Source organism: Anomaloglossus baeobatrachus, chromosome 3 (genome assembly GCF_048569485.1).
Source record: "Anomaloglossus baeobatrachus isolate aAnoBae1 chromosome 3, aAnoBae1.hap1, whole genome shotgun sequence".
Taxonomy (NCBI): Eukaryota; Metazoa; Chordata; class Amphibia; order Anura; family Aromobatidae; genus Anomaloglossus; species Anomaloglossus baeobatrachus.
Window position 1 is genome coordinate 18,973,417 of NC_134355.1, and position 27,401 is coordinate 19,000,817.

The 27,401-nt window shown below is 47.1% G+C and overlaps 1 protein-coding gene across 4 annotated transcripts in view; it reads left to right on the plus strand.

Moving 5' to 3' along the window:
- PLB1 (phospholipase B1) overlaps window positions 1-27,401 on the plus strand; it is a 170,954-nt gene that overhangs the window by 95,713 nt on the left and 47,840 nt on the right. For all 4 annotated transcript variants that reach the window (XM_075339033.1, XM_075339034.1, XM_075339035.1 and 1 more), the window contains exons 23-34: window positions 2,480-2,545; window positions 2,733-2,833; window positions 8,027-8,108; window positions 8,182-8,286; window positions 10,890-10,985; window positions 18,910-18,981; window positions 19,182-19,247; window positions 21,063-21,123; window positions 21,250-21,308; window positions 23,445-23,518; window positions 23,850-23,893; window positions 26,770-26,878. In XM_075339033.1, the coding sequence (XP_075195148.1) occupies window positions 2,480-2,545; window positions 2,733-2,833; window positions 8,027-8,108; window positions 8,182-8,286; window positions 10,890-10,985; window positions 18,910-18,981; window positions 19,182-19,247; window positions 21,063-21,123; window positions 21,250-21,308; window positions 23,445-23,518; window positions 23,850-23,893; window positions 26,770-26,878 (935 nt within the window). The remainder of the gene's footprint in view (window positions 1-2,479; window positions 2,546-2,732; window positions 2,834-8,026; window positions 8,109-8,181; window positions 8,287-10,889; window positions 10,986-18,909; window positions 18,982-19,181; window positions 19,248-21,062; window positions 21,124-21,249; window positions 21,309-23,444; window positions 23,519-23,849; window positions 23,894-26,769; window positions 26,879-27,401) is intronic.

The window sequence follows — 27,401 nt, forward strand, 5'->3', positions numbered from 1 at the left end:
ATTCCTCAGCGTACTCCATGATCGGGAATATATTACATGTCGTTAGGACTATTTTTACTTCTGTATACTCTGCACTCCGGCTCCATATCTGCTCACTGATAATAGTATGGAACGTGAATCCTATGTCCGCATGATGCAGGATTCTCATAGTCGCGCTGACATGATGGCTGCAGTGTGTGTTATCTGTGACGACCTCAAGGAGATAGCTTCAATAATGTGCAACCGACACATCGATCCCTAATCACCGCGCTCCTGAGATAACGCTCATTACACTTATCCTTGGCAATGACTTTGCAGCTCATCGAATCTGACATTATGTAACAGGAGTATATAGAGTCTCGGGGTAATTGTTCTTGTCATCCGAATGTATTGGCATTTTATATTGTGAAAGGTGAATTACTATATACAAACATCCCTTATTATATGCCCTCGGTACTCATGTATAACGGCTTATGGTCAGTGATCATACACTACAGTTCAAAAGTTTGGTGTCACTTAGATATTTCCTTATTTTTCAAAGAAAAGCAAATTTTTTTCAATGACGCTAACATTAAATTAAACAGAAATCCCCTCTATACATTGTTAATGTGGTAAATGACTATTCTGGCTGCAGACGTCTGGTTTTGAATGCAATATCTACATAGGTGTATAGAGGCCCATTTCCAACAACCACCACTCCAGTGTTCTAATGGTACATTGTGTTTGCTAACTGTGTTAGAAGGATGTTTATAAATCTCTTGAAAACCCTTGTTCAAGTATGTTAGCACAGCTGAAAACAGTTTTGCTGATTAGAGAAGCTATAAAACTGACCTTCCTTTGAGCTAGTTGAGAATCTGGAGAATTACATTTGCTGGTTCCATTAAACTCTCAAAATGGCCAGAAAAAGAGAACTTTCATGTGAAACTCGACAGCTTATTCTTATTCTTAGCAATGAAGGATATTCCATGTGAGAAATTGCCAAGAAACTGAAGATTTCCTACAACGGTGTGTACTACTCCCTTCAGAGGAGAGCACAAACAGGCTGTAACCAGAGTAGAAAGAGGAGTGAAAGGCCGCGCTGCACAACTGAGCAACAAGACAAGTGCATTAGCGTCTCTAGTGTGAGAAATCCACGCCTCACAGGTCCTCAACTGTCAGCTTCATTACATAGTACCCGCAAAACACCAGTGTCAACGTCTTCAGTGAAGAGGCTACTCCGGGATGCCGGCCTTCAGGGCAGAGTGACAAAGAAAAAGCCATATCTGAGACTGGCTAATAAAAGGAAAAGATTAAATGGGCGGCACGGTGGCTCAGTGGTTAGCACTGCAGTCTTGTGGTGGCTCAGTTGTTAGCACTGCAGTCTTGCAGCACTGGGGTCCTGGGTTCAAATCCCACCAAGGACAACATCTGCAAGGAGTTTGTATGTTCTTCCTGTGTTTGCGTGGATTTCCTCCAGGTACTCCGGTTTCCTCCCACACTCCAAAGACATACAGATAGGGACTCTAGATTGTGAGTCCCAATGGGGACAGTGTTGCCAATGTATGTAAAGCGCTGCGGAATATGTTAGGGCTATATAAAAATAAAGATTTTTATTTTAATATGGGCAAAAGAACACAGACATTGGACAGAGGAAGATTGGAAAAAAGTGTTATGGACAGACGAATCGAAGTTTGAGGTGTTTGGATCACACAGAAGAACATTTGTGAGTCGCAGAACAACTGAAAAGATGCTGGAAGAGGCCTGACGCCATCTGTCAAGCATGGTGGAGGTAATGTGATGGTCTGAGATTGCTTTGGTGCTGGTAAAGTGGGAAATTTGTACACGGTAAAAGGGATTTTGAATAAGGAAGGCTATCACTCCATTTTGCAACGCCATGCCATACCCTGTGGACAGCGCTTGATTGGAGCCAATTTCATCCTACAACAGGACAATGACCCAAAGCAACCTCCAAATTATGCCTGAACTATTTAGGGAAGAAGCCGGCAGCTGGTATTCTATCTGTAATGGAGTGGCCAGCCCAGTCACCAGATCTCAACCCTATAGAGCTGTTGTGGGAGCAGCTTGACCGTATGGTACCAAAAAGTGCCCATCAAGCCAATCCAACTTGTGGAGGGGGGAAACATGGGGGGAAATATCTCCAGATTACCTCCGCAAATTACCAGCTAGAAGCCAAAGCTCTGCAAAGCTGGAATTGTGCAAAGAAGCATTCTGTGCCGAAAGCCAAGTGTGAAGAGAAAATTATTATTTCCAGTAATAATCATTATTTCTAACCTTCGTCACTGTCTGGACGATATTTTCAATATTATTATCCGATATTATGCAACTCATGTGATAAATAAAAGTGTGATTTTTCATGGAAAAGACAAAATTGTCTGGGTGACCCCAAACTCTTGAACTGTAGTGTATATGGTTCTATTGATGTCACAAGCGAAAAATCTGTCACAGGTGAAAAAAAAAGTGAAAATAACACATTTATTTTTATTTTTGAATTTTATTACAGACTAATCGTTCTCCGGAAAAATTTGTCCTCCGCATTAAAGAGGGTTTGGACTATCTGCAGGCGGAGGTAGGATGTCTCCCTGTACCCCATGTTATTAGTCCGGCATAGTGATGGCAGCCGGAGCACACAATGATATAGCAGGATATCTAATTCAACATGCCAGGGTAGTAGAGCCCACAGCTTATTAATGTTGAAACAAAGCAGAAAAGTTTTATTTGCACTTTTGGTCCATACGTTCTGTTTTCTAACGCAGGTCCCAAGGATGTTTGTTAATCTGGTGACAATTCTGGACATTTTGCCCCTGAAAGAACTCTACGATACTAAGGAAACTAACTGCCCAAAGCAACTCATGAGGTCAGTATTGTGGGGGTCAATGTTGAAAGTTGCCAGTAATGCTTGTGAAAAATGTTCTCAAGATTGGTCATGTAAAGCCCCCCATACACATTAGACAACTGTTAGGCCAATGATTATTCCATCAAAAACTATCTTTCCAATGTCCCCATACAGTGCTGGCGAAAAGTATTAGCACCCCTGCAATTCTGTTAGAGAATACTCCATTTCTTCCTGATAATGATTGCAATTACAAATTCTTTGGTATTATTATCTTCATTTAATTTGTCTTCAATGAAAAAAAAAAAATGTCAAAAAGTCAAATTGGATATAATTCCACACCAAACATAAAAAAGGGGGTGAGTAAAAGTATTGGCACTGTGTGAAAAATCCTGTGCTGCTTCTGTAATTTGTGTAATAACAGCGCCTGTAACTTACCTGTGGCACCTAACAGGTGCTGGCAATAATAAATCCCACTTGCAGCCGGTGACATGGATTAAAGTTGCCTCAACCTCTGTCCTGTGTCCTTGTGTGCACCACATTGAGCATGGAGAAAAGAAAGAAGACCAAAGAACTGTCTGAGGACTTGAGAATCCAAATTGTGAGGAAGCATGAGCAATCTCAAGGCTACAAGTCCATCTCCAAAGACCTGAAAGTTCCTGTGTCTACGGTGCACAGTGTCATCAAGAAGTGTAAAGCCCATGGCACTGTGGCTAACCTCCCTAGATGTGGAAGGAAAAGAAAAATTGACGAGAGATTTCAACGCAAGATTGTGCGGATGGTGGATAAAGAACCTCGACTAACATCCAAACAAGTTCAAGCTGCCCTGCAGTCCGAGGGTACAACAGTCTCCACCCGTACTATCCGTCGGCGTCTGAATGAAAAGGGACTGTATGGTAGGATACCCAGGAAGACCCCACTTCTTACCCCAAGACATAAAAAAGCCAGGCTGGAGTTTTCCAAAACTTACCTGAGAAAGCCTAAAACGTTTTGGAAGAATGTTCTCTGGTCAGATGAGACAAAAGTAGAGCTTTTTGGGAAAAGCCATCAACATAGAGTTTACAGGAAAAAAAAAGAGGCATTCAAAGAAAAGAACACTGTCCCTACAGTCAAACATGACGGAGGTTCCCTGATGTTTTGGGGTTGCTTTGCTGCCTCTGGCACTGGACTGCTTGACCGTGTGCATGGCATTATGTAGTCTGAAGACTACCAACAAATTTTGCAGCATAATGTAGGGCCCAGTGTGAGAAAGCGGGTCTCCCTCAGAGGTCATGGGTCTTCCAGCAGGACAATGACCCAAAACACACTTCAAAAAGCACTAGAAAATGGTTTGATAGAAAGCACTGGAGACTACTAAAGTGGCCATCAATGAGCCCAGACCTGAACCCCATAGAACACCTGTGGAGAGATCTCACAATGGCAGTTTGGAGAAGGCCCCCTTCAAATCTCAGGGACCTGGAGCAGTTTGCCAAAGAAGAATGGTCTAAAATTCCAGCAGAGCATTGTAAGAAACTCATTGATGGTTACCGGAAGCGGTTGTTCGCAGTTATTTTGGCTAAAGGTTGTGCAACTAAATATTAGGCTAAGGGTGCCAATACTTTTGTCTGGCCCATTTTTGGAGTTTTGTGTGAAATGATCAATGATTTGATTTTTGTTTCATTCTCTTTTTGTGTTTTTTCATTGCAAGAAAATTAAATGAAGATAATAATACCAAAGAATTTGTGATTGCAATCATTTTCAAGAAGAAACTGAGTATTATCTAACAGAATAGCAGGGGTGCCAATACTTTTGGCCAGCACTGTACACAGGGGCTGAGAACTCATGTGTTCTCTATGAGAGAAATGCAGTGGAACTCCTCTTTCCCTTTCAGATTCCCCACCACTACCACCATTCCTCTGTCTCCTCCAGAGCATTCTGTCCCCCAGATTCGACTGTTCATTCCAGACCCCCAAGTCCCCACCAGACCCCCAAGGCTCATCAAACCCCCCTGTCCCCTCTAGACTCCCCTGTCCCCTCTAGACTCCTATGTCCCCTCTAGACTCCTCTGTCTCCTCCAGAGCATTCTGTCCCCCCAGATTCTTCTGTTCATTCCAGACCCCCAAGTCCCCACCAGACCCTCAAGGCTCAGCAGACCCCCTGTCCCCTCTAGACTCCTCTGTCCCCTCTAGACTCCTCTGTCCCCTCTAGACTCCCCTGTCCACTCCAGACCTCCCTGTCCACTCCAGACTCCCAAGTCCCCTCCAGACCCCCAGATTACCTCCAGATCCCCAAGTCCCCTCCAGATCCCTAAGACCCCTGTAGACTCGTCTGTCCATTATAGAGTCTTTGGTACCTTCCAGACTCCTCTGTCCCCTCTGCCCCCACTCAGACCACTCTGTCCCTTACAGACCCCCCAGGCTCCCCCATACTCCTGTTTCCTCCAGACTCCTCCGTTCACTCCAGTCTTCTGTGTATCTTCCAGATTCCTCTGTCTCTTACAGATCCTTCTGTCCCCTCCAGACTCATCTATCCTCTCTAGACTCCTCTGTTCCCCTTAGACCATTCTGTCCCTTACAGACCCCCTAGACCCCTCCATACTCCTCTGTTTCCTCCAGACCTCTCTGTTCACTCCAGACTCCTCTATACTTTCAAGACTCCTCTGTCTCCTACATATCCCTCTGTCCTCTGCAAACTCCTTTGTCCTCTGTACACTCCCATGTCTCCTCCAGATCCCTTTATTCTATATAAGGATCCTTCTGTCATCTTCCTCCAGACCACGCTGATGTCTCCAGCCGTCTTCATTCCTTCCATACTCCTCTGGCGGCAGATCGCTCAGAAAACAAAAGAATTGTCCATCTGAACTCTGCCTTGATGGCTGATTCTTCTCTGTGACATTATCGGTCAAGGGAGAGTCGGAGGCCCCCATATAGACCTCTAATATCGGTGGGTTTGGCTCACTGTAGTGTAATGCTTACGGGGGCCTTACCAATGAAGCGCGTAGAAACTGATCCTCCATGAATCACATTTTTAGAATCAAAGCACGGAAACCATTACAGCCAGTGGATGTCCATGACACCCAATATTTAGGGAAAGCTCACTTGAGTATATGAAGCTAAAAAAAGCTGATTGTGGACTGAGTATCCCTGTTACCCTTGTGCCTAAAAGCCTCATACACAAAAATGGGAGGAGTCCACCAATTTCGGCTTGAACAGCCAGCCATCCAACGTACACAAGGGTCTTGTACTCTCCCCCAATATCATTTATTGTATTTTCTGAATTTAAACCCTCGATCCTGTTGTTCTTCCATGAGATAGGGAACCACTGGGGCCGTATGGCCGTCACTTACTCCTCTCTCATCCGAGCTGAGCATTCGTGTGTATGGAGGAGCGAGAAAGTTGTCTGCCCAAGGAGCGTCCGACCACAGGCACCTCAGGATATGGATGCAATACCTCAAGATTAGAAAAAAACAAGTGGCGTAGATGAAGCTAGATATCACCCAGGTTCAGGCACAAATACATCAATATCTGGGGTCAAAGTGTGAGGTAAAACGTTGGAGTAAAAAGAGACAGTAACACAAGGACTGGACCCCACTGCCCCGTACATATTTATGGCCCCTTATCAGCACCTGAGCTAATCACTGGGTATATATACCATTGTTCAATGTCATCTCTATATACCCTGACCCTATGGAGACGAGATATCGAGGCCTTGGTTGTTTACAGACGTTTTCTGATCATTAATGGTTAACGTATGGAGAAACCCAGGGACGTAACGACCTACTGGACTATCACTAAGCTAAAAGTCGAGAGTCAGATATTATAGCCCTGGTTTAAAGGGGTTTTCCATAATGTGATGGTCTATACACAGTACGCTTAGGTCCCCATCTGTCAATAAAGGTGAAGGGGTTTCTTTGGGGTGTTCTACAGGTCGGACCCCACAACATTCCGGAATAAACCCTTCCTGTATCCTATCAGCTTCCCCGCAGCACCCGTACTGCTGTCATCGTTGTCCTCCTATGAGGTCCAGCCTGTGTCATTTCTGTCAAATGATCACAGGTTCCAATCCCTTAAAAGAACTTAAAAATAAAATAAAAACAAATGTTTTTTTAAAATAGAAAATACATTTTAAAAAAAATCTAATTACTCTCCTTTTTCCATCTTAAAATAAGAATGAAAAAAAAAATTGATATAGTTGGTCTAGCCGTATCCCTAATGTGCCCACGGGACTCTCTATCTGCGGATTTTTCTGCAGCTAAATCCGCAGCTTTCCCCCGGAATCCGCACTTTTTCATAGGTGCTGATTTTGTGCGGATTTGTAGCGGATTTGACGCAGATTTGAGGTGGATTTCGTTGCGGATTTTGCGTTTTTTTTTTTTTTACATTCAATTGAATTGGCAAAATCCGCAGGTAAATCCGCAACAATAATTTACATGCTGCAGATTTTTCCACACGGAAATCCGCATGATTTCCGCTGCGGAAAAATCCACAGCGTGGGCACAGCATTTCCCAAATGCCATAGAAATGGCTGGGGAGTAGCTGTGCTGCAGATTTCTGAAAAATCTGCGGCATTTCCACGAGAAATCCGTGGCAAAATCCGCGCATTTTCCGCAGCGTGGGCACATAGCCTAAAAGTCCAATCTATCAAAATTTGAACTCCTGCATGGTAAACGCCACAAAGAGAAATAAACATGGAAACGCCAGAATTGCTGCTTTTCAGACGCTATACCACCTTAAAAAAAAAACAAACAAAAACAATAAAAGGGGTCCAAGACATCATATATTAGTAAAATCAGCTTGCAAAGCAAAAAAACAAGTCCTGGCACAAAAATAAAAGGAAAAATAAAAGTTGAAAATAAATATAATAGTAAAAGGAAAAATAAAAAAGGGGTGGGAAAATAATAGTTAGGGGGTCTCAAAATATGGAGAAAAACAAGAGATCCAAAAAAAAATGAAAAAATGCCCAATGGTTAATAGCCTATTATAAGAATAGAGTAACAATGGGAAAGCCCAAAAAATCACTAATGTTGAAGGTCCAGCTTGATTTGGTCAAGGATCAGTTTCAAAAGAAGCAAAGACCAAAGGAGTCAACGCGTTTCTCAGTTCTGAGACGTACCTTTCAGCCTCTGGACCTCCTCGCCCCCCTCGCCTGACGGGCCACTCATGGAGGGGGTTATTAGCCTTCTTTAATATAAAAAGGAGAATCCGGATGATTGACAGAAATGTATAAATGTTTCCACAGTGCGCTCTGCAGTTGTGTGGTCAACAATCCAGAAGGATCTACCGAAATTTCAACTTTAAGACTATTTAACAAGCAATACCAGGTAAGTGATCCTGGAAAGTGTCTACACCGGGACACTGCCGAATATAAACCTCATCTACACAATTCACTTTCAGGAAAAAACTCACCAGCTGGTGCAAAGCGGAATCTATGACACCAAAGAAGATTTCACCGTTGTCGTTCAGCCATTCATGGAGAGGCTTGTAATACCAAGAAATGAAGTAAGTGTACTGAAAAATCCAGAAATGTGGACACAGGGAGGGGAAAAGGTCCAATTAAAGAGAATATGACATCATTTATTTTTCAATTTTTCATATTACTATCTTTATTTAAAATAAAATCATGAGTATTGTAATTTTCGCACTTGCCATCAAGACCCATACCTACTATTCTGTACAATTATACTTTTCAGTTCTTTCATTATCATCACAGACAGGATAACAATAACAGGTAACACCTCATAATACAGTAATAGGAGATGTCATAGGTCACCTCCACCTCCTGTATAATGACTGAAAACACCTCTATATACAGTAGATAACACAGGATCCTGCATTCACAATAGGTGATATCACAGCTCATCTTCTCCTCCTTAAGGCTATGTGCCCACGCTGCGGATTTTGCGCGGATTTTGCGCGGATTTTGCCGCGGATTTGCCGCGGATTTCCCGAAAATCTGCAGCAGCGGCACTTCCAAGCCATTTCAATGGCATTTTGGAAATGCTGTGTCCATGCTGCGGATTTTGATCCGGAAAAATCTGCAGCATGTCAATTGTTTGGTGCAGATTTGGTGCGGATTTTTGGTTTTGAATGGGGAAAAAAAAAAAAAAAATCCGCATCAAAATCCGCGGCAAATCCGCGGCAAATCCGCGGGTGCGGATTTGCCGCGAAAGTCGCGGATTTTCAGGCAGAAAAATCCGCAGGTACATTCTACCGTGGACACATAGCCTTACATGACTGATAATACCTCTATATACAGTTGATAACAAAGGATCTACTATTCACAATGTGATATCACAGATAAGCTCCTCCTCATATACAATGGCTGATCACACATATATACATGTATATGTATGTACATATGTATATATACATGTATATACATGTACATGTATATAGCTAATAACACAGGATTCACCATTCTCAATAGGTGATATCACAGCTCACCTCCTCCTCCTTTACAAAGACTGATAATATCTCTATATACAGTTGATAACACAGGATCCACTATTCACAATATGTGATATCACAGCTAAGCTCCTCCTCCTCATATACAATGGCTGATCACACAAACACATATATATATATATATATATATAGATATATATATATATATATAGCTAATAACACAGGATTCACCATTCACAATAGGTGATGTCACAGCTCATCTGCTCCTCCTCCTGTGCAATGACTGATAACACCTCTATATACAGTATATAACACAAGATCCACCATTCACAACAGGCGATATCACAGCTCACCTCCTCCTCCTGTACAATGACTGATAACACCTCCACGAGTATATACAGGTGATAACACAGGATTCACTATTCACAATAGCTGATGTCACTGCCCACCTCCTCCCCCTCCTGCACAATGGCTGATCACACAAACATATATAAATAAATATATATATATATATATATATATATATATATATATACACAGTGTGTCTTGCCATATCCTGTCCACCGCCATTAACTTGAGAACGGCGGGGCAGCTATAGGCATAGAAGTGGCGTCTAGGTATAGTAAAGTAGCCATGCGCTACGCAATGACACCATCTATAGCGCCACCTGGCGGAAAACAACGGAGTTAGCATTTTTATCTCGAAAACGGAACAAGATAGAGAAAAAAAGTGAATTACAAAGTTGCAGGGCATCATCAATTCAATACGAATCGACACCTTGCATACAGAGATGCTATGATTAGAACGTGTAAACCTCACAAGGCTGCGGACGTGAAGCGATACCTCATGGAGACCTTCCTACAAGACATTTGGTATGGTGCTCTGTGGAGTGGCCTCCGCTCACCTGACCTGACCCCATTGGACTTCTTTCTGTGAGGTCACATCAAACAGCAGGTGTATGCGACCCCTCCACCAACATTGCAGGACCTATGACCACGTATTACAGATGCTTGTGCAAACGTGTCACCTACCATATTGCACAACGTGCAGCAAGATACAGTATGCTGTGCAGAGCCCAGATGTGCATTGCAGCTGACGGGGGCCACTAATGAGCGCCATATGCGTGACCAGCATTCAATGTTTTGGGGGGGAATGGGTTTCATATCATAGCATTTCTGTATGCAAGGTGTCGATTCGTATTGAATTGATGATGCCCTACAATTTTTTTATTCACTTTTTTTCTCCATCTTGTTATGTTTTCGAGATAAAAATGCTAACTCCGTTGTTTTCCACCAGGTGGCGCTATAGGTGGTTTCATTGTGTAGCGCATGGCTACTTTACTATACCTAGACACCACTTCAATGATTATAGCTGCCGCCGTTCTCAAGTTAATGGCGGTGGAAAGGATATGGGTGGACACACTGTATGTATATATATATATGTATATATATATATATATATATATACAGTATACATATATGTATATATATATATACAACTAATAACACAGGATTCACCATTCACAATAGGTGATGTCACAGCTCACCTCCGCCCCTCCTGTACAATGACTGATAACCCCTCTACATACAGGAGATAATAAATGATCAGAGGGAAACATCTTGCTTTCCACTACTTGGATTTTTAGGGGGAATATTTTGGAATAATAAAATGTAAATGAGCCTTGTGTTTGTGTATAGGCTGGCTTCCCGGACAGGTCCTACATGTCTCCGGATTGTTTCCACTTTGGAGAGAAGGCTCACGCTCAGGGGGCTCGTTCTTTGTGGAAAAACATGGTAACTTTCAAATATTTGTATTTTTTTGTTTACTGCCAGGAATCAGGACTGGTGACACTTTCTTGGGTCTCATCTGAACCGTTGGGGGTGAAATGACCTAGATCGTTTTTTCCCCCTTTCTCCTTTCCCCCTTTCTCCTTTCCCCCTTTCTCCTTTCCCCCTTTCTCCTTTCTCCTTTCCCCCTTTCTCCTTTCCTCCTTTCTCCTTTCCCCCTTTCTCCTTTCCTCCTTTCTCCTTTCCCCCTTTCTCCTTTCCCCCTTTCTCCTTTCCCCCTTTCTCCTTTCTCCTTTCCCCTTTCTCCTTTCCTCCTTTCTCCTTTCCCCCTTTCTCCTTTCCTCCTTTCTCCTTTCCCCCTTTCTCCTTTCCTCCTTTCTCCTTTCCCCCTTTCTCCTTTCCTCCTTTCTCCTTTCCCCCTTTCTCCTTTCCTCCTTTCTCCTTTCCCCCTTTCTCCTTTCCCCCTTTCTCCTTTCCCCCTTTCTCCTTTCCCCCTTTCTCCTTTCCCCCTTTCTCCTTTCCCCCTTTCTCCTTTCCCCCTTTCTCCTTTCTCCTTTCCCCCTTTCTCCTTTCCCCCTTTCTCCTTTCCTCCTTTCTCCTTTCTCCTTTCCCCCTTTCTCCTTTCCCCCTTTCTCCTTTCCTCCTTTCTCCTTTCCCCCCTTTCTCCTTTCCCCCTTTCTCCTTTCCCCCCTTTCTCCTTTCCCCCTTTCTCCTTTCCCCCTTTCTCCTTTCCCCCTTTCTCCTTTTCCCCTTTCTCCTTTTCCCCTTTCTCCTTCCCCCCTTTCTCATTTCCCCCTTTCTCCTTTCCCCCTTTCTCCTTTCCCTCTTTCTCCTTTCCCCCTTTCTCCTTTTCCCCTTTCTCCTTTCCCCCTTTCTCCTTTCCTCCTTTCCCCTTTCTCCTTTCCCCCTTTCTCCTTTCCCCCTTTCTCCTTTCCTCCTTTCTCCTTTCTCCTTTCCCCTTTCTCCTTTTCCCCTTTCTCCTTTTCCCCATTCTCCTTTCCCTCTTTCTCCTTTCCCTCTTTCTTCTTCCCCCTTTCTCCTTTCCCCCTTTCTCCTTTCCCCCTTTCTCCTTTCCCCCTTTCTCCTTTCCCCCTTTCTCCTTTCCTCCTTTCCCCCTTTCTCCTTTCCCCCTTTCCCCTTTCCCCCCTTTCTCCTTTCCCCCTTTCTACTTTCCTCCTTTCTCCTTTCCCCCCTTTCTCCTTTCCCCCTTTCTCCTTTCCCCCTTTCTCCTTTCCCCCTTTCTCCTTTTCCCCTTTCTCCTTTTCCCCTTTCTCCTTCCCCCCTTTCTCATTTCCCCCTTTCTCCTTTCCCCCTTTCTCCTTTCCCTCTTTCTCCTTTCCCCCTTTCTCCTTTTCCCCTTTCTCCTTTCCCCCTTTCTCCTTTCCTCCTTTCCCCTTTCTCCTTTCCCCCTTTCTCCTTTCCCCCTTTCTCCTTTCCTCCTTTCTCCTTTCTCCTTTCCCCTTTCTCCTTTTCCCCTTTCTCCTTTTCCCCATTCTCCTTTCCCTCTTTCTTCTTCCCCCTTTCTCCTTTCCCCCTTTCTCCTTTCCCCCTTTCTCCTTTCCCCCTTTCTCCTTTCCCCCCTTTCTCCTTTCCCTCTTTCTCCTTTCCCCCTTTCTCCTTTCCCCCTTTCTCCTTTCCCCCTTTCTCCTTTCCTCCTTTCTCCTTTCCTCCTTTCTCCTTTCCCCCTTTCTCCTTTCCCCCCTTTCTCCTTTCCCCCTTTCTCCTTTGCCCCTTTCTCCTTTCCCCCCTTTCTCCTTTCCGTCTTGTCTGTATTCCTGACTCAATATGTTAATGATTTTTTATAGATATTTCTAGATATGTTCTCGTCGTCTGCAGAGCGATGGTCGCCGCTCCATTCACTTTGTTAATATATTTTCTTCGGCGCTCCATTGGGAGACCCAGACGATTGGGTGTATAGCTACTGCCTCCGGAGGCCACACAAAGCATTACACTAAAAAGTGTAAGGCCCCTCCCCTTCTGGCTATACACCCCCAGTGGGATCACTGGCTCACCAGTTTTCTGCTTTGTGCGAAGGAGGTCAGACATCCACGCATAGCTCCACTGTTTAGTCAGCAGTAGCTGCTGACTATATCGGATGGAAGAAAAGAGGGCCCATATAGGGCCCCCAGCATGCTCCCTTCTCACCCCGCTTGTGGTTTGTAAGGTTGAGGTACCTATTGCTGGTACGGAGGCTGGAGCCCACATGCTGTTTTCCTTCCCCATCCCCCTGAGGGGCTCTGAGGAAGTGGGATCTTACCGGCCCCAAAGCCCTGAGGCCGGGCTCCATCCACAGACCCATTGAACCTGCTGGATACGGAGCTGGGTACCGTTCAGGGACATGGCCCTGCACCATTCAGGTACTCTGTGTCCCCGTACACACAGGCACAGCACACTCCAGACTTGCTGGGTGTGCTAGTGCGCCGGGGACAGTAAAGGGTTACAGTCACTGCAGCCTAGCTGAGTGACTTTATGTATTGGGAATACCGCGCCGGACGCTCCGGGAGCGGCGGCGCGGCTGGGACTTGTAGTGAGCCGGGGACTTAGCGCCGACCGCGCTTTTACGGCGGCGGCGCTTATAAATCCAGTCCCCCGCTTTTGCGGCCTAGCTCCGCTTCGTTCCCCGCCCCCACCCTGTCAATCAGGGTAGGGGAGAGACGCTGTACAATCAGCAGCGCCGAGGGCTGGAGCCTTATTTACATGCTCCAGCCCTCTCACTGGACACTGTGGGACGCTGGTTTCCCGCTCTGACTTGGGGCACGCCCACGGCCCGCCCCTACTCACACGAGCTGGAGAAGGACGCCGGCAGCCATTACTGCAGTCCGAGCTGAGAGAACGGACTCTGGGCAACCAGGCACAGGACTAGGGCGACCACACACCCGCTTATAGGCGGGCGGTAAGCGGCACCTGAAGTGCTGACACTAAATACCGCATTTGTCCTTTGTATTTTATGCTTACACTGCATAGGTCGCTATTTTTGGCTATATGCCCTCTTAGATGGCGACACATCAGCAGCAGGAAAGCAGGGGTGCTAAGGCACAGGCTTTCTATGCTGCTTGTATTGCACGTACTGAAGTGTTCATGTGTATTATGCTTGTATGCTATACACTCCACTGTACGGTCGCTAGTCTTGGCTATATTCCCCATAGAATGGCTAGACTACAGCAGCAGAAAAGCAAGGGTGCTGAGGCACAGGTTTTTTTCTATGCTGCTTGTACTGCAGGTGTTGCAGTGTTCATTTGTACTTATGCTTGTATGCTATACATTGCACTGTATGGTCGCTATTCTGGGCGATATTCCCCTAGATGGCTAGTCTACAGCAGCAGAAAAGCAGGGGTGCCAAGGCACAGGCTTTCTATGCTGCTTGTATTACATGTGCTGCAGTGTTCATTTGTACTTTATGCTTGTATGCTATACATTGCACTGTACGGTCGCCATTCTTGGCTCTATACTCCTAGATGGCTAGTCGGCAGCAACATATAAGCAACACAGGCTTTCGTTGCTGTTTCTACTGCAGATACTGTTCCACGGCACTGAACCCCATTGTGTGCAATGCTCCCCTGTAGCACTTGGTCAGCCGGGGTCTCTACTTGACGTGGCCAAAGGAACCACCTCTCAACCCTGTCCAAGGACAGGGACGGAGTTGCATTGGGATAGAGACTTGCAGTCCTGACAGGCCATGGGCAATCTGGATCATTGCTCCCTGGCCACCCTCATCTGGAATAAAATCGGTGCTCCGGGGGGGTCCCAGGGAGACTCTCTGTATGATGAGGCAGACGTAGCTCATCAGGACTTTGATCCTGACACCGCTCTCAATCCGGATACACCGGATGGTGACGCCATAAGGGATGATCCTATAGCGTCCATCAATGGAATGTTGGATCTTTCTCCCTCAGCTCAAACAGCAGGAGAAGTCCCATTTCAGTAGCTCAAACGTATATTGAGTATTGTTCTGGCCACGCTGACTTCAGAGAAGCAGTCCAGGAACACCACGCTTCCCAGAAAAGCGTTTTCTCCAAACGTATTAATGATACACGTTATCCCTTCCCCCCTGACATGGTAAAGCGCTGGACCCAGGGTCCAAAGGTGGATTCTCCAATCTCCAGGCTTGCAGCTAGAGCCATAGTTGCAGTGGAGATGGGACTTCACTTCAAGATGCCATTGACAGACAGAGGGACTCTGGTTGAAATCTGTCTATGAGGCTATCGGCGGGTCGGTTGCTCCGGCATTCACAGCCGTATGGGCACCCTAAGCTTTTCAGCTGTTCTTGCGCAGCTGGTCTTGAGCACATGTACTTCTGTGCCGCAGGGGCGTCCGTAACCTCGCAATGTCTGCATTGCGACTTACCCTATTAATGCTGTCCTGGAAGGACAGTCGAGGTTTCGGTCCTTCCCAGGCTCGGGCAGGTCCCAATTGTCCTCGTCCAAAAGGGCTGAAAAGCCTCAGAGGGGCTCAGCTTCCGGCCGGGCTCAATCACGCCCAAGGAAGGCAGCCGGAGGAACCGCTACCAAGGCGGTCTCCTCATGACTCTCAGCTCTCTCATCTCTCCGCATCCGCGGTTGATGGCAGACTCGCTCGCCTTTGGCGACATTTAGCTGCCACAGGTCCCAGACCGGTGGGTGAGGGACAGTGTGCCCACGTGCACAGGACAGAGTTCTGTTCTCGTCCTCCGACTCGATTCTTCAGAACGTCCCCACCTCCCCACCGAGCCGATGCTCTTCTGCAGGCAGAAGGAGTGGTAATCCCTGTTCCTCTTCAGGAACAAGACACGGTTTTCCTCCAATCTGGTTGTGGTGCCAAAAAAGGATGGCTCTTTCCGTTCCGTTCTGGACCTAAAACTGCTCAACAAGCACGTGGAGGCCAGGCGGTTCCGGATGATACCCTCCGCTCCGTCATTGCCTCAATGTCTCAAGGAAATTTCCTAGCATCAATAGACATCAAAGATGCTTATCTCCACGTGCCGATTGCTACAGAGCACCAATGTTTCGTCTACGTTTCGTGATAGGAGACGACCATCTTCAGTTCGTAGCTCTGCCATTTGGTCTGGCGACAGCCCCACGGGTGTTCACCAAGATCATGGCGGCAGTGGTAGCAGTCTTGCGCTCACAGGGACACTCTGGGATCCCTTACTTGGACGATCTACTTGTCAAGGCACCCTCTCAAGAGGCATGCCAACTCAGACTGAATGTTGCGCTAGAGACTATCCAGACGTTCGGGTGGATCATCAACTTCTCAAAGTCAAACCTGTCACGACCCAATCACTGACGTATCTTGGCATGGAGTTTCATACCCTCTCAGCGATAGTGAAGCTTCCGCTGGACAAGCAGCGGTCACTACAGACAGGGGTGCAGACTCTCCTTCTAGGTCAGTCGCACTCCTTAAGACGCCTCATGCACTTCCTCGGGAAGATGGTGGCGGCAATGCAAGCGGTTCCGTTTGCGCAGTTTCATCTGCGTCCATTTCAATGGGACATTCTCCGCCAATGGGACGGGAAGTCAACATCCCTGATCAGGAAGGTATCGCTTTCACAGACGGCAAGGACTCTCTGCAATGGTGGCTTCTTCCCACCTCATTATCACAGGGAAGATCCTTCCTACCACCGTCTTGGGCGGTGGTCACGACAGACGCGAGTCTGTCAGGGTGGGGAGCAGTTTTCCTCCACCACAGGGCTCAGGGTACGTGGACTCAGCAGGAGTCCACCCTTCAGATCAATGTTCTGGTAATCAGAGCAGTGTATCTTGCCCTACTAGCCTTCCAGCAGTGGCTGGAAGGAAGGCAGATCCGAATTCAATCGGACACCTCCACAGCGGTGGCATACATCAACCACCAAGGGGGGACACGCAGTCGGCAAGCCTTCCAGGAAGTCCGGCGGATTCTGATGTGGGTGGAAGCCACGGCCTCCACCATATCCGCAGTTCACATCCCCGGCGTAGAAAACTAGGAAGCAGACTTCCTCAGTCGCCAGGGCATGGACGCAGGGGAATGGTCCCTTCACCCGGACGTGTTTCAGGAAATCTGTCACCGTTGGGGAAGGCCGGACGTCGACCTAATGGCGTCCCGGCACAACCACAAGGTCCCAACCTTCATGGCACGGTCTCGCGATCACAGAGCTCTGGCGGCAGACGCCTTAGTGCAAGATTGGTCGCAGTTCCGGCTCCCTTATATGTTTTCCACCTCTGGCACTCTTGCCCAGAGTGCTACGCAAGATCAGATCCGACTGCAGCCGCGTCATACTCGTCGCTCCAGACTGGCCAAGGAGGGCGTGGTATCCGGATCTGTGGCATCTCACGGTCGGCCAACCGTGGGCACTACCAGATCGACCAGACTTACTGTCCCAAGGGCCGTTTTTTCCATCGGAATTTCTGCGGCCCTGAACCTGACTGTGTGGCCATTGAGTCCTGGATCCTAGCGTCTTCAGGAGTATCCCAAGGGGTCGTTGCCACCATGAGACAGGCTAGGAAGCCCACGTCCGCTAACATCTACCACAGAACGTGGAGGATATTCTTATCCTGGTGCTCTGCTCAGGGAGTGTCTCCCGGGCCATTTGCATTGCCTACCTTTCTTTCTTCCTGCAATCTGGGTTAGAAAAAGGTTTGTCGCTCGGCTCCCTTAAAGGACAGGTCTCGGCGCTATCCGTCTTTTTTCAGAAGCGTCTGGCACAACTTACTAAAGTGCGTACGTTCCTACAGGGGGTTTGCCATATCGTACCCCCGTACAAGCGGCCGTTAGATCCATGGGATCTGAACAGGGTACTAGTTGCCCTCCAGAAGCCGCCCTTCGAGCCTCTGAGGGAGGTTTCACTTTCTAGACTATCACAGAAAGTGGTTTTTCTGGTAGCAATCACATCTCTTCGGAGAGTGTCTGAGCTAGCAGCGCTGTCATCCAAGGCTCCTTTCCTGGTCTTCCACCAGGACAAGGTAGTGCTGCGTCCCATTCAGGAGTTTCTCCCAAAGGTGGTATCCTCTTTTCATCTTAATCAGGATATCTCTTTGCCTTCGTTTTGTCCTCATGCAGTTCATCGGTATGAGAAGGATTTACATTTGTTAGATCTGGTGAGAGCACTCAGAGTCTACATTTCCCGCACGGCGCCCTTGCGCCGTTCGGATGCACTCTTTGTCCTTGTCGCTGGTAAGCGCAAAGGGTCGCAGGCTTCTAAGGCCACCCTGGCTCGATGGATCAAAGAACCAATTCTTGAAGCCTACCGTTCTGCTGGGCTTCCGGTTCCATCAGGGCTGAAGGCCCATTCTACCAGAGCCGTGGGTGCGTCCTGGGCATTGCGACACCAGGCTACGGCTCAACAGGTGTGCCAGGCAGCTACCTGGTCGAGTCTGCACACTTTCACCAAACATTATCAGGTGCATACCTATGCTTCGGCGGACGCCAGCCTAGGTAGAAGAGTCCTGCAGGCGGCAGTTGCCTCCCCGTAGGGGAAGGCTGTCTTCGCAGCTCTAACATGAGGTATTCTTTACCCACCCAGGGACAGCTTTTGGACGTCCCAATCGTCTGGGTCTCCCAATGGAGCGCCGAAGAAGAAGGGAATTTTGTTACTTACCGTAAATTCCTTTTCTTCTAGCTCCTATTGGGAGACCCAGCACCCGCCCTGTTGTCCTTCGGGATTTTTGGGTTTTTCTCGGGTACACATGTTGTTCATGTTGAACGGTTTTTCAGTTCTCCGATGTTACTCGGAGTGAATTTGTTTAAACCAGTTATTGGCTTTCCTCCTTCTTGCTTTTGCACTAAAACTGGTGAGCCAGTGATCCCACTGGGGGTGTATAGCCAGAAGGGGAGGGGCCTTACACTTTTTAGTGTAATGCTTTGTGTGGCCTCCGGAGGCAGTAGCTATACACCCAATCGTCTGGGTCTCCCAATAGGAGCTAGAAGAAAAGGAATTTACGGTAAGTAACAAAATTCCCTTCTTCCTTTTTTCTCTTAGTTTGAACCTCTAGGACAGAAGACGGATAACCAGGGTCTGGACGAGGATATCGGTATTTTCTGCCCCTCGGAGGTAGGATTATTAACTATTTATTTACTGATTCAACGCTGAATAACGAGCCAGGAACAGTGGAAGAAACGTTGGCGTAACCTATCAGTGGAGAGATGGAACCGTCTTGTGGACAATGCGATAGGAAAATCATCAGATGATTTCATGGAGAACCTGAAAACCACAAGTGAATAATCATCATCTAATGTTGTATTTTCTTCTAGGATGACCCCTTTGTAAAGACTGCGAAAAACAGCAACTATGTATATCCCACCATTACCCCCGACCCAGTGAGTATTATACTATGATGAAAGGAAGTCTGGGGTCTTCAGTGCGCCCCCCCGAGGCTACATTGTACATTTTACAGCACATTACAAGCCCAGGGCAATTATGCACTACTAGAGATATGGCATTGAAATGATCAACAAGCCACTGCTACTGCTGCTTACTAGTAAATGCTTTATCTCCCCCAGTGCTGGGTGCTGGACAGTGCTGGGTGCTGGAGTCACATCTACACTGCTCAGTACTGTAGTATAATGCACTCCATGCTTCTGCTTTCTAGTAAGTGTTTTATATCCCTGTTGAGTTTGATCTACTGCGACAATGCTCAGTACTGCTGTATATAATCCGCTGTGCTACTGCTGCTTACTAGTAAGTGCTTTATCTCACCCAGTGCTTGATGCTGGATTCACATCTACACCTCTCAGTACTGCTGTATAATGTCCCCTGTGCTACTGCTGATTACTAGTAATTGCTTTATCTTACCCAGTGTTGGATTCACAGCTACAATGCTCAGTAGTTCTGTATATTATCCTCTGTGCTACTGCTGCTTACTAGTAGGTGCTTTATCTCACCCAGTGCTGGGGGGTGGAGTCACATCTACACTGCTCAGTACTGTGGTATAATGTACTCCATGCTTCTGCTTTCTAGTAAGTGTTTTATATCCCTCTTGAGCTGGATTTACAGCTACAATGCTCAGTAGTTCTGTATATTATCCTCTGTGCTACTGCTGCTTACTAGTAAGCTCTTTATCTCACCCAATGCTGGGTGGTGGAGTCACATCTACACTGCTCAGTACTGTGGTATAATGTACTCCATGCTTCTGCTTTCTAGTAAGTGTTTTATATCCCTCTTGAGCTGGATTTACAGCTACAATGCTCAGTAGTTCTGTATATTATCCTCTGTGCTACTGCTGCTTACTAGTAAGCTCTTTATCTCACCCAATGCTGGGTGGTGGAGTCACATCTACACTGCTCAGTACTGTGGTATAATGTACTCCATGCTTCTGCTTTCTAGTAAGTGGTTTATATCCCTCTTGAGCTGGATCTACAGCTACAATGCTCAGTAGTTCTGTATATTATCCTCTGTGCTACTGCTGCTTACTAGTAAGTGCTTTATCTCACCCAGTGCTGGGTGGTGGAGTCACATCTACACTGCTCAGTACTGTGTTATAATGTACTCCATGCTTCTGCTTTCTAGTAAGTGTTTTATATCCCTGTTGAGTTTGATCTACTGCTACACTGCTCAGTACTGCTGTATATAATCCGCTGTGCTACTGCTGCTTACTAGTAAGTGCTTTAGCTCACCCAGTGCTTGATGCTGAATTCACATCTACACTGCTCAGTACTGCTGTATAATATCTTTTGTGCTACTGTTGATTACTAGTAAGTGTTTTATATCCCTGTTGAGTTTGATCTACTGCTACACTGCTCAGTGCTGCTATATATAATCCGCTGTGCTACTGCTTCATACTAGTAAGTGCTTTAACTCACCCAGTGCTTGATGCTGGATTCACATCTACACTTCTCAGTACTGCTGTATAATATCTTTTGTGCTACTGTTGCTTACTAGTAAGTGTTTTATCTCACCCAGAGCTGGATTCACAGCTACACTACTCAGTACTGCTGTAAAAGTCCTCTATGTGGATAGTTCATCAAGTTATTCTAAACAGACAACCCCTTTAACTACATTGCTTGCAGACAAGAGATGTGGAACTAGAATATTCCCATAGTGAAATGAAATAACAAATATGAGGAATTTCCATTTACTAATTTCACCTTCTTACAATTGTACCTTTACAATTCCCTGTTTTTCTGATGTTTTAGGTGCAAGGAAGTGAGTTGTTATGTTCAGACCGGACTGCATCTCCTACAAAACCCACTTCAGGTAAGCGCTGATCCCTGCACTTGTGCAGCCGCTTGTCTACTCTTTTCTTCACTGTTGATCGTCCTCTATCGGCATCGTTGCTTCCGTACGGCGGGAGAGTCCTCACGATTTCTCATCTCTTTCCAGTTCACAGTCTTCGGCCGGCAGACATTAACGTGGTTGCAGCTCTTGGTGATTCTCTGACGGTGAGATATTGGAAGGAATTTAGTATCTCGAATACATGTTTACAAGATATGAGCAAAAAGATTTTCCATTGTAGCCGTGAAGGAAGGCCTGGACGCCGGGCAGTGCGGGCTCTGTGCTGCTTTGCCAAGCAGCCCCCGTGTGCGTGTATTATTTCGGGCAGGAGGCGTGACCCTTCCTGGTTTCTTAAGGCCGGTGTCCATCGCCCCACAGCCGGTCCCCATCGTAGATAAAGAAGTAAAACACACGACACTTCTCTTGGCAAGCCAAGCTTGTACAGTTTATTCTTCACACCGCTATGACAGACATGGCCTCACTTCTCACGGTTCTGCTGTTTCTGTCATTGTGGTATCTGTTATTGTGATATGTCTCCATTCCCCCTCTTTACACTGTCGTCTGCATCTGGACCCCGACGGCTGTCTAGTTGTATGACTTCGCCGAGCCCGCCGGGGTGAGCCGTAGGCTCCGGACCTCTCGATGTTACTTCAGTTCCCTGACTGGTCCTGACACCGTAGCCCCATCTTCTCTTACTCAAACCCTATTCAGAAGTCGCACCCCAAGAGGGCCGCACCACTACCCAACCCACTTGCCATTTGTCACTCCTCCTCCAACTCGACTTAACCCTGTCCTATCTTATGTGTAATCTACCACTGCTGCAGCCAGCTGGATGGCAAACGGCCCCGTCTCTGCTAGCAGCATTTACAGTGCCTTGCGAAAGTATTCAGCTCCCTTGAATTTTTCAACCTTTTCACACCTTTATTAAGTAATATATATCATTCACCTTCACAATTGTGTCCCACTTGTTGTTGATTCTTCACCATAAAATTTAAATTTTTATCTTTTATGTTTGAAGCCTGAAATGTGGGAAAAGGTTGAAAAATTCAAGGGGGCTGAATACTTTCACAAGGCACTGTATATATAACATACATTTATAACAATCAATCTAATATGAATAGTATAAAACACCTTTCGCAGTACAGGTAGACAACATATAACATAAAACAGCGTAAGGGCTCGACCACCTTTGCAGCCGGATATCACTTCTGTGGCCAGCATCCTCAGCCTGGAATCTCCTGAACGGCTTAGGCTGCTTTCACACATCAGTTTTTTTGTATCAGGCTCAATCAGGCTCAAAAATCTATGCAACGGATGCGGCGAAAAAAACGGATCCGTTGCAAACGTTTTTCCATGCGGCCCGTCCGTTTTTTGACAGATCCGGTATGATACTGAGCATGCGCAGTTCAAAAAAACACATCCGGCTGCCGAATGCATTTTTTTCCGCAGGACGCCGCATCCGGCGTCCATGGGCTCGCATTGTAAATCGCGCCGGATCCGGCGCGATGCAGTTTTTCGCCGCAGACAAAAAACGCTGCAAGTAACGTTCCATGCGGCCCCCACATCGGCTAAATATGCCGCATCCGGCAAAAAACGGACGCAACGCAAGGCCATGCGGCACAATACGGCACTAATGCAAGTCTATAAGGAAAAAACGCATCCGGCGGCAAAAAAAAAACCGGATGCGTTTTTTCTGTAAAGCGCCAGATTGTGCCTGATTGCAAAAAACTGATGTGTGAAGGCAGCCTTAGAAAGGGACAGTGACTCCCAAGAGATGCTGAAGATATAAGCCATGGAAGTGATGTCCTGCTACAACCCTACAACCAAAAATCTGACCAAAAGTCGAAACTGGACACCACAAATCATCATCTCTAATAGTAACCTATGGAAAATTGAGTGTTTGACAAATTAAGGGTAAGTGTGCACTGTCCTCGGCAGTTAGTATACGCTGGGAGCTTCTCTTGGTATATACTTATAGGCCCCCATTTACCAGGCAGAGACCGAACGTATATTCTTCCTATTAATATAGTATAAAGGCCCTGTCACACACAGAGATAGATCTGTGGCAGATCTGTGGCAGATCTGTGGCAGATCTGTGGCAGATCTGTGGCAGATCTGTGGCAGATCTGTGGCAGATCTGTGGCAGATCTGTGGTTGCAGTGAAATTGTGGACAATCAGTGCCAGGTTTGTGGCTGTGTATAAATGGAACAATATGTCCAGGATTTCACTGCAACCACAGATCTGCCAAAGATTTATCTCTGTGTGTGACGGGGCCTTAACTGTGTGTGATCATGTATTACAGGCCGGTAATGGAATTGGCTCCAATCCCAACGATGTCTTGGATGTAATCAAACAATATCGTGGCTTATCATGGAGGTAACTGCTATTAAGGAAAATAATTATTATTACTAACACATAGCACCACTATCAGACAATCATTACTTATTAGTAAGGGAATACGGAGCGTCAGTTTCAGTAATGAACAAGTTAATCACATTCCAGTGATAGTTGGCGAGCCAGCCGGGATGAAGGGGGAATTCAGTAGGAATATTATTAACATAGATGAAATGAGCCCTGGATTCCCTCTGTATGTGTGTAGGGGTCTTCATTTTGCAAGAATTAATATTTTAAGAAGATCCCCATTCAGTGATGTATTACAGAATGTAATGTGCGGAACATAACGACGTGTTATTTTAATGTGTTTCAGCATTGGAGGGAATTATACTCTCGCTCAAGCCACCACCCTGCCGAGTAAGTACAGCACAGGCATATGTAACTGATCTATCACCAGATTTCACAGTGTAAACTGCAGACATTACTAAATGGATATGTTGGACCTGATGATTCTGGTGTATTCACTTTGAAAATCCATATCAGGTTGTATAATGCTTTGTGTGCTTTATGAAAGGTTAACTCAGTTTCCACCTAGGCTGATTGACAGCTCCTCAAATTAATAGGCAGGCCAGGTCTACTCAGAGTGGGAGCTATTCTTACTTATGATTATAGCTTGGGGGGTCTTCAAAGTGGTCTATTAGTGTCAATAACAGAAGAGTCTATTCTCTGACCTTCAAAAAGGTGAGTACTGCCTCCTCCCTGCTGCTGATGAATCTTCACCCACCAAAAGTGATTGACAACTCATCAATGTCCTTCTTCCCTGCTGCTGAATCTTTGTCCACATAGCTGCATTGACAGTTCCTCAGTGTCCCTCCTCCCTGCTGCTGAATCTTTGTCCACATAGCTGCATTGACAGTTCCTCAGTGTCCCTCCTCCCTGCTACTGAATATAGGCTCACCAAGCCTTATTGACAGTTTTGACAGTTTCTCAGTGTCCCTCCTCCCTCCTGCTAAATCTTCACCCACTTAAAGTGATTGATAGTTCCCCAATTTCCTTTTTTCCCTGCTGCTGAATCATTGTCTACTTAGCCTGACTGACAGTTCCTCAGTGTCCCTCCTCCCTGCTGTTCAATCTAGGTTCACCAAGCCTGACTGACAGTTCCTCAGTGTCCCTCCTCCCTGCTGTTCAATCTAGGTTCACCAAGCCTGACTGACAGTTCCTCAGTGTCCCTCCTCCCTGCTGTTCAATCTAGGTTCACCAAGCCTGACTGACAGCTCCTCAGTGTCTCTCCTCTCTGTTGCTGCTGAATTTAGGCTCAACAAGCCTTATTGACACCTCATCAGTGTCCCTCCTCTCTGTTGCTGCTGAATTTAGGCTCAACAAGCCTTATTGACAGTTTTGACAGTTTCTCAGTGTCCCTCCTCCCTCCTGCTAAATCTTCACCCACTTAAAGTGATTGATAGTTCCCCAATTTCCTTTTTTCCCTGCTGCTGAATCATTGTCTACTTAGCCTGACTGACAGTTCCTCAGTGTCCCTCCTCCCTGCTGTTCAATCTAGGTTCACCAAGCCTGACTGACAGTTCCTCAGTGTCCCTCCTCCCTGCTGTTCAATCTAGGTTCACCAAGCCTGACTGACAGCTCCTCAGTGTCCCTCCTCTCTGTTGCTGCTGAATTTAGGCTCAACAAGCCTTATTGACAGTTGCTCAGTGTCCCTCCTCCCTGTTGCTGCTGAGATCTCAGTCTGATCAGTACAATCTGCAGCTGTCAGTCAGCCTAGGTGGGTGGAGACTAAGTAACAGTCAGTCGGGCTGGCTGAATATGTCGCGGGTGGCGGGGCGCTGCGCTCGCTAACGTTCGGGTCCGGCGCTGCTGCTGCTGCTCGGTGGCTCGAGCGGTGGGCCGGATCCAGGGACTCGAGCGGCGCTCCTCGCCCGTGAGTGAAAAGGGGGTGGTTTGGGGATTTAATCCGTGACGCCACCCACGGGTTGTGGTGAAGATGGGCACCACCGCTGCTGATGACGGGGATCCCGGGAGCGATGGTAGGGGGCAGCTGGGATGTTGTTTTCCCCCTCCGTGGGTAGGAGTTGGTGGTCCCGGGGCCCGGTGGTGTGACAGGGAGGCAGGGTTGGTGAGGTGCAGGGTTGCAGGGACAGCGCGGCGCGGTGCCGGATGGCACGGGTGTACTCACTCCGCAAGAGATGCACAAAGTCTCTGGTAAACCAAACGGCTGGATGGACGGGTCCCGCAGCCGGCTGCAGTGTCTCTCCCCGGACAGGTGATGGCGGCTGTCTTTCCCTGCACCTTTGTGTACTGTCTTGACTACGATGGGTCCCCAACGGTAGTCCGCTCCCTGGCGTATAGGTGCCGGAGGAGCCCGTTTGCCCGCAGGCGCTGGCCCTTGGGTCTCTAGCCTTAGGAGGTAGCTGTATACCCTCACAGTGCGGACGGTTGCCTTCTAACGGGTCTTTGGTTGTTAGGAAACCCCTGGGGTTCCTGTCACACTCGGATTTGACTGTTGACGGCAACTCCAAGCCTGGTCGGGGTCCGATGGCCCTGCCTGTGTGTGCTGGCTTCACTTCGCTTCCCGGTCGGTACCGGCGGGCCACCGCCCGACCCCGGTCCTACGGTTCCGCGTCGATCCACCACTCCTGCAGACGCCCACCACCGTCTGCCAACCTTGCTGTCAGTGCCTGGGCCACAATTCCAGACACTCTCCACTTTACTCCTCTCACTTCAACCTCCAGGACAAATCTGTCACTTTTCCCGCCTCCAGGCCTGTGAACTCCTCGGTGGGTGGGGCCAACCACTTGGCTCCGCCCCACCTGGTGTGGACATCAGACCCTGGAGGGAGGCAACAAGGGTTTTGTGTTTGGCTAATGTAACTGTCTAGTGGGGGTGGGGGTGTTTGTGTGTTACCTGTGACGACCTTGCTAGTCCAGGGCGCCACATATACACTTGGGCTTCCTGAGCTGTTTCATTTCCATAACCAGACTCATAAAATTTCACATCTTACTCTTGGGATTATAAAGTCAGTCTGATAGGGATATAAAGTAAACACACCAGGCTCATCAGGTCTAAGAGATTTATTTAATAGTATGCAATTTGCATTGAGAAATCTGATTGTCTCATAATAACAACTCCATACGTTATAGTAGCCCCCAGCTATAACCTGATCACCACGAGCGCCACCTCTGTTCTCCCCATGGGTTAAATTCTCGTTACATTTGGGACAGTGTGAATACTTGTTATAATGTCGCAGTTCTGACTCCGGAATGTTCCTCTCTGTTCTACAGATATCCTGAAAGAGTTCAACATCCATCTCACCGGATACTCCATAGACACCGGGAACAGCGACTCGCACAACGCGTTTCTCAATCGAGCGGTCCCCGGGGCCAAAGCCGTGTAAGAATGTTATCTTTTGTCAAGTTTATATTACGATTGCAGAAGTCACAGAACGGCTCACGTGTGCCCTGTGTAACTGTCAGAGCAAGCGATAATGATCTGTAAATATAATAAGCAAGTGCCAGATGAGCATCTCTGGAGTCTGCAGCCACAGATGGAGCATTGGGCCGTGCCTAATCTAGAGCACCCCTACAGTCATCACCTTGTCACACTCCCTGTCCCCACCACAATGGTGCCCCAATAATTACAGCTTGATGCATTGTTAGCGAAATGTTCATTTAGTCTCTTTTTTTCAGTACTTTGTATTTTTCCTGCAATGTTACTTGTGGCCACTAGATGCCACTGTAGAGCCATAAACTATAGAAGGAGCTGTGAAAAGGAAGTGAGCGCGTGTGTGGCTGAGACCGCATGGAGTGCCCGGGAGACTGTGAGCTTCACGGAGCCTGCTCACCAGTGGTGTACCTCCCAAGCTCATGAGCTCTAATGCAAAAGCTCCAACGGGGCCCCCAATTATTGCGAGTCT